At 45.8% G+C, this 7,700-nt stretch overlaps 1 protein-coding gene across 1 annotated transcript; it reads right to left on the bottom strand.

The window, feature by feature from the left end:
- On the bottom strand, positions 3,458-5,144 carry LOC8076952 (probable carboxylesterase 15). The gene has a single exon (XM_002439753.2). The coding sequence runs from the start codon at positions 5,023-5,025 to the stop codon at positions 3,934-3,936; it is 1,092 nt and encodes a 363-aa protein (XP_002439798.1). The 5' UTR covers positions 5,026-5,144; the 3' UTR covers positions 3,458-3,933.

The following is a 7,700-nucleotide window of genomic DNA, read 5'->3' as shown; positions in this document are numbered from 1 at the left end:
TTTAAGTGCTCGACTTGGCATGAGTCCTCATATTTTCCTGTATTTATTTCAGAATTTAACGGTACACCACTTTTAGTTGTAGGCAATGTCCTCCTTGATAATGAAGTGTCTGTAATCACTTCGTGAATCTTATGATCTGCCGACTCAGTCCTTTGAAGATGCTCATAGGAATAAGTTTTGCATACCTGTGTTCATAAGGGTGAGCGTGCATGTGTTATGAGTGTTTGTTGTACTATATAATGTAAAAAAAGAATTGTAGAGATAAAAACTAGAGATATACATCGATGCATATAATAAAAAATGAAAGTAAAAAAGAAAACAAATTAATTGGTCACACAGACGCCACCCAAACTCACACACACATACAGCAAGCAATTCTGACCAAAAACTAGAGCCTTCGAAGACTCAAACCTAGGAGGCCTTTACCAATGAGCTAGGGAAACTCTTTGTTCTAGTGGTTTGTTTTTATTTATAAGGGTCCGTTCGTTTGCAGCCAAAAACTTTATCAGCTCGAGCCTCAAGGTCCGCATTGCTGTTCTACGGCAACCACGTGTCCAAGTCTTGCTTATTTGGCTATTAGAAGAGAAAAATTAAACACTGCTAAATAATTGGTAGATTTCGGCTAACAAATTTAAGCGAACAAGCTGGTGTTTTTTAGATTAGTGCGGTTTTTGAGTAACACATATTAGCATGGAGTGATCCAAAATTGCCACATGGCCTGCCACGTAGCCAGTTGATTCTGGTGTGCGCAAAGAAAAATTGTCAAAAAGAATAAACAACCAAATGAAGGTGGGGTTCGAACCCGCTCTACAACATTTAAATTAACCCAAGTGTTAACCACTAGATTACAAGACCATTTATTTATAGTTGTAGAGTTTCTGTGTGTTCTGACTGCTTATTCCATGCTGTTTCCTTTTTTTCTGCTAGTTGTTCCTGCTGTTTTTTCCTTTTTGAATTTTCTGCTGGGTTTCCAGGGCGGCTGGGATGTGCTGCTGGGCTCCTCGGACCTCGGCCACCAGTGGGCTGATCTGCGTGGGAGGCATTTGGGCTCCCGCTGGCACTGTGGACAAAAGAGGCCTTCTGCAGCTCTGCTCGCTTGGACGCCGTTGCGTGGATCAGCTGCTGCTCTTCTGTTTTTATGTATTTATTTTTTATTTTTTTTTATAAAAGGCAAATAGATTAGCAGCAAGCTGCTGCAATAAGGGAGAAACTCCCCGAGGGTACAGAGTTTAGCGCCTCTTGGAGAGGGCAGCTTACATGTCTTGGATTATTACAGGAAAAATGCATTGTAGAGAGAGAGTAGATCGGAAGGCCTGTCAAGCTAAAGTATGTGCAGTGATATTAAGGGTATGTTTAGGAAAGCTCCACTAACTCAAAAAGTGAATATGGATCTAGGATTCACTCGTGGAGCAGATCCACGATGGAGCTTATGGAGCTAGAAGTGTTTGGGACAGCTCCACCTCCATCTCACTTCCATATGGGTCCCATGCATCAGGGGGTAAAATGAAAAAAAATCAAGGGCCTTTCTTCCTCCTTTGGCTTCGGAGTGCGGGGGCAACCGGAGCGCCCTAGCGTGGCAGTCGGCCTCATGCGGGCGCGGCAGACGGCCATGGGGTTGCCGCGGGCCCATAACAGAGGGGGAGGGGGGAGGAGCGGGGGCACGACCGAGCAGGCAAGATTCACAGAGGATGGTGTTGGGGCGGTCGGGGTTGCACTCGTGAAGGCGCAGGGCCGGAGCTCGGGCCTAGGGTGAACGACATTGGGACGAGGCAGGTACAGGGCTGGAGCAGGACCGGAGCAGGGCTTGAGCATTGGGCCTTGGGCCCTCGCCGGAGCGTGCTTATTGGGCTGGGGCAGTTCGTCGACAGCAATGGGGGCGAGGAGCGAGCCGGCGATGATGGGGGCGAGGAAGGTGCGGCGGAGGAGCCAGGGCCTCGCCGAGTGGGGATGGTCGCGACAGTGATGACGGGTGAGGTGAGATAGAACAAAACGAATGGTTTTCTTTTGTGTAATCAATGACATAGTGAGTACTTTTTCCAACTCCACCAAAGTTGGATCTAGTGGAGCACCCCATGAGGAGATCCACCAATTTAGTGAATCCGGAGCAGATCCACCAATTTGGTGGAGCAGGCCACTAGTGGAGCTGAAGGTATTTGGTAAACTTTTTTGGATCTGAATTTCGTGGATCTGGAGCTGTGGAGCTGTCCCATAAAGGCTCTAAGTTGTCAGGCAATGAATTTGTGAGTGAATGGCTTCATATCCCAACTTGGAGGAGTGCTGTGCTTTGCACTATTGAGTCACAATTGTTGATTGTCTTTGAGGAAGACAAGAGATTGCAGGTTCAGGGCTAAGCATATGTCCGCCGCCAAGGCCATGGCTGCTGATTCTGCCATGATTACTGATGTGGAGTTAGCCATTGCTGCTGCTCTGTTGTGCATGCATGGACAACGGCTTGTTGCTGCTACCGATATTTGATTTGACGATCGATGCTGATTTCTGTGTGGGTGTACCTCATGCTCATGTGCTGCAGTAAACTCTATGACTTTGGTGTTTTGATTTGTGAATTTTATATCCGGACTCCAAATTTGATGAAAAGCTTGCCATATTTTGAAGTTTAAAATTTTGAATTATTCAAACAAACTTGAACGAAGAAACGACCAAAACAAAAGTTATAGACCTAGATGAGTTTTAAAAATCTCTAGTTGATCACTTTTCCATTTGAAATCATTTATTGTCTAAAATTTTTATTTAAATTTCTCATAATTTGAAATTCAAAATTTTGAATTATTCAAATGACCACATATGGGGAAATGATATAATCCAAAATTATAAATCTTGATGAGGTCTAAAACTTTGTAGTTGACGATTTTTTATTTGAATTCATTTATGGTCCTAAAATTATATTTGAAGTTCTCATATATTAAATTCAAATGTAATAATATCTGAACTTGGTTAGGAAAATACACAAACTTGCATGACAACATGACTTTGGAGTATAATCTTTGCATAAAAAATTTAAATATTTTTAACAAAGTGGTATTCCATATTGTTCACAAATAAATACATCATATGACTAAGCAAGAGATGTTTTTATTTTTAAAGGATGTATAGTCCTACACTAAAATTGCTTGATCTTTTTGTGGAATGCTTATGGACCCAAAATATGTTGTTGTATCAATTTACAGAATTATCTGAATAGATTTAGTTATTATTGCAATTACTTTGTTGCATTATCATAGAATAATAAATGTAATAATAGCTAAACTTGGTTAGGGAAATCTATAAAGTTGCATGACAACATGATTTGGTACATAATCAATGCATAAATTCAAATAATTTTAACAAAGTAGTATATATTGCACATTGTTCACAAATGAATACATTTCACACACATAGTTGTATGACTGTTGAATCACGAAAAAAAAGTCCACTAACAGCTCAACTATTCAGTATTCAGTAGTCACTACCATAGCACCTTGTACAATTGCATTGGACCAAAATTTGCAGACATTTTCAATACCTATCTAAATTCCCGTGGTTCAACACCAACATTTACGCAAACATACTGCATTGGTTACCCATTGATTATTGAGTCTCAACTATGCAATACATATAAACTTTTGAATGCAATTAGGGAATGCTACAAAACAACGATAGACAGACATGCATGTACAGCGTGTCAGTGCCATCCAATATAATGGTGTAAAGGACTGTATATGTAGGTGTATCACCTCATTATTATTGAAGTTGATATATCATTTCCATCGGCACGAATTAAAGCAGCTAGACGAACGTATATGGGTGTAAACACTCGCACGTAGACTGACATGAGCGGTGTAGGACTGCTGAAAACGAACGCATGTAACACATATATAATACATGCAGAATTGTATGATCGGTATCGGCACGTGCGGAATTGTATGTTCTTGCACTTCAGTGGCGCGAGATGAAGCTCCTGATGGCGTCGATGAGCTCTTGGGCTCGTTCCCCAGTGGTGGGATCCATGTCGACGGCGTACTTGTTGAGGTAGAAGGAGTGGCTCATGCCGTGGTTGATCAGCACCTCCACCTCCTTGCCGGCGGCGCGCAGCGCGTTGCAGTACTCGAGGTTAGTGTCGCGGATGAGGTCGTTCTCGGCCACGGACACAAGCATCGGCGGCAGCGGCACGGACTCCAGCGGCGGCGCCTGCGGACCCATCGGGCAGGTGAAGGGGTGGTCCTTGGTCGCGCCCTCCGGCAGCGCGAGGGCGAGGAACTTGTCCAGCATGTCCAGCGTGAAGAACACCGACTCCGCCTTCGTCTCCAGCTCCGACCTGCTCCTCGTGGCGCGCACGAACCCCGGGTGGATCGGGATGCCGCCGGCGACGCGGAGTGGAGCCCAATTATTGCCCGTGTCTGCTAATTCCTGGCCCACGCGGGCGGCGACGAGGTGGACGAGGTTGCCACCCGAGCTGTCCCCGATGAGGAACACCCGGGACACGTCGGCGGCCTCACGGAGGAGCGCGGCCGCCGCCGGGTCATCGAGGGCGCCGTCCTCGGCCGACAGCGCGATGGAGCGGAGCCTGCGGAGCGCGGCGACGCCCGTGTCGATGTGCGCGGGGAGGCGGCGCTCGGGCGCGAGCGGGAGCTCGACGGCGACCACCACGGCGGGGACGGCGCACGCGAGGCGCGCGTAGAAGTGGTGGTACATGAGCCACGACGGGTGGGAGATGCAGAAGCCGCCGCCGTGGAGCTGCAGGATGACGGGCAGGCGCGCGCCGGCGGTCTCCCCCTTCGCCTCGGGGAGGTACACGCGCAGGTTCGGCTCTCCGGGCAGGTCGTGGAGCGTGTGCCCGTCTCGCGGCACCGCGTACGGCGCCACCGGCTCCATCAGCGGGAGGGCCTCCGGTGGCCCGGTCCAGGTGCGGTCGACGCTGCCGTCGTCCAGCACGCGCAGCCAGCCGGAAACCTCGTCCACCACCTTGCGGCCACCCACCAGCTGCACCTGCGGCTGCGGCTGCTCCTGGGCATTGGCAGGGGGAGCCATCGTCGGTGTTGCTCTGGGTGGGGTAGTGTGTGCTGTGCACTGAGGGCGAAGGTGGCGTTGTATGAGAGCACGTATGACACGACGCGTGCGGTGGTTGGATTTGATTTGCACAGAGCGGATGCGGGAGCCCCGGGTTTTATAGGCAGTGGTCGAGATGACTCGAGAGGCCAGGAGGTTGCGTACTTGCGTGGGAATTGTGGTGGTGCTTTGCCGCTGCTTCGCAGGGAACTTTCACGGAGAATGACAGGGCGATTTCGATCAGAATTGCGGGTTTCGCGACGTGGCTGGGTCGTCGGAGCAACCAAGCGCGTGGGAAGAGCCGCAGCAGCGCGACGCCGGGCCGGAGGACCCGTGTGCCGTACGTGTGGACGGGCTAGACTGAACCTGCTGGATGCAGTTGGGTATGTAACACAAATTAAACAAGACTTGACGCCGGGAATCCGCCTTCTTGCTGCAATTTCCGAGCAGGTGCCAGGTGGGGCAGCAAGTATGAACTTGGGATTCTGACCGGCGGGCGAGGACTAGAGAACACTTCTAGCTAGTCTCCGGTCAGTCACGTCAAGGGATAAGCTATTTAATTTCCTTGCAAACAAAACGAGTGGAATAAACTTTTAGAAATTTTAGGATTAGGAACACCGGTTGCTACTAATTGGGCAATATCAATCGTGTGTGATCAGGCTACTTTGATCAGGACACCAAGTCGGTCATGTGCAAATGGCAGTGTGCAGTACATTGCACATGAGATTCATGTCAGCTGTTAACATCTGAGGGGTCTTGATGAGCAGCTGAGCTTGACATTGGAGGTTCACTGAATGGTCCGGCCATGGAGACGATCACTGCTACAGACAGGATTTTTAGGAGCGGCTACACGTGGTTTGTAGAGGCTATTGGCCAGCTGCTTCTAATCATTTGTCTCTAGAAATCAACGATGTTTTAGAGCATCTAAAAATATAAGCTATCTCTACAAATCATTTTTCAAATATCATAAATTCAGGCCATAAGTCTAAACGTGAGAAATTTAAACATAATTTTTCTTTGATAGATGATTTTAAATAAAAATGTTATCAACTACAAAATGTTACTCCCTCCATCCCAAATTATAAGTTATTCCAAAAATCTTGGAGAGTTAAAACATCTTAAGTTTAACCAAAATTATAGAAAAAGTTACAAGATTTATAACATAAAAATCATATACTATAAAAATATAATTAATGAAGAACCTAATGATACTTAGTTGGTATCACAAATGTTGTTATCCTATCATATAGATTTGGTCAAACTTGAGATGATTTGATTCTCCAAGATTCTTAGAATGACTTATAATTTGGGATGGAGGGAGTGTGATTTTTTTTAGAACTACAACTTTTGATTTGGTTGTTTCCGGTGCTATAACTACTCTCCAAGATTCTTAGAATGACTTATAATTTAGGATGGAGGGAGTATGACTTTTTTAGAAATACAACTTTTGTTTTGGTTGTTTCTCGAGCTATAACTTTGGTTTTGATCGATTCTCTCACAAGTTGTTTGGGAAGTTCAAAGCTTCAAATTGTAAGAACTTCAAACTAATTTGTTGGATCTAAATGGTTGCAAATAAAAAAGTTGCCAACTACAAAGTCATGTATCTCTTTGAGACATACAAATTTGATATAAATTTTGTCTTCATGTGACTTTGTTTGAAAAACTATGGCTTTTATTGCGTGGCACCCATATTTAGAGATGGCTCTAGATCTAACCGTCTCTATAAATCCATTTGTAGGGGCGGTTGGATCAGAGCCGCCCCTAAAAATAGAGGCATTGGTAGAGGCGACCAAAAATAGTGGCTGCCCCAACAAATGCATTCCTAGAGACCGCTTATTTTGGGAATTATTTTTAGAGAGTTTTAGATTAAGCCGCCCTATTAAAAAAGAAGACATCTCTAAGAGCAACTCCAGCAGGGCTCTGCTTGAGCCCTGTTGACGGTCCTTAAGTATCAAATATAATTAACAAATAAACAAAGAAAAGGATCCAAATGCAACCAACACCCAGACTTAGGGTTTTATCTAACAGAATTCCACGAGTTTCGGTGTTTGTCTATTTCTGCAGGGGGTTATCAGGAATTATGGAAGAAAGGCCCACACGTCGGGTACATAGAGATATTAACGTGCTGCGCAATTATCTAACATCTAGAAGAGTCCAGAAGCCACGGGAACGAATGGGAGACCGGACGGGCCAGGGGGCAGGGCGCCCGCCCTGGCCAGGCAACCAATCACGTTCAACTTCGCGGATCATGCTCCACCGACCTAAGAGATCAAGGAAAACCGTGTGATTAATGTCGGTTTGATCCGACGGCCCACATTCATTTGGAAGCACTATATAAGCAGACCCCCTGGCCCCTGGAGGAGAGCACATCTATCTCTCTGAAACCCTAATTCATTTATCCATCTTGGGAGAAGAAGCCTCTGATCAAGCCCTAGAGCCACCACATCAATAGATCTCTAGTTTAGCATAGCTACATAGGATTAGAACTAGAAGGAGTCAATCTTCGATTGGTTTCCGGATCTGTCAAGAGGATTCTTGATAATTCCTCTACTGTTCTTCAATCGTTCATCATTGTTCTTCAATATTATGAATATGACTTTGTTCTACTTCAATATATTGATTATGACTTTGCTCTACTTGTTTATATTTGCAATTAT

Source organism: Sorghum bicolor, chromosome 9 (assembly GCF_000003195.3).
Source record: "Sorghum bicolor cultivar BTx623 chromosome 9, Sorghum_bicolor_NCBIv3, whole genome shotgun sequence".
Classification (NCBI taxonomy): domain Eukaryota; kingdom Viridiplantae; phylum Streptophyta; class Magnoliopsida; order Poales; family Poaceae; genus Sorghum; species Sorghum bicolor.
This window is presented reverse-complemented; position numbering and strand designations above follow the sequence as displayed.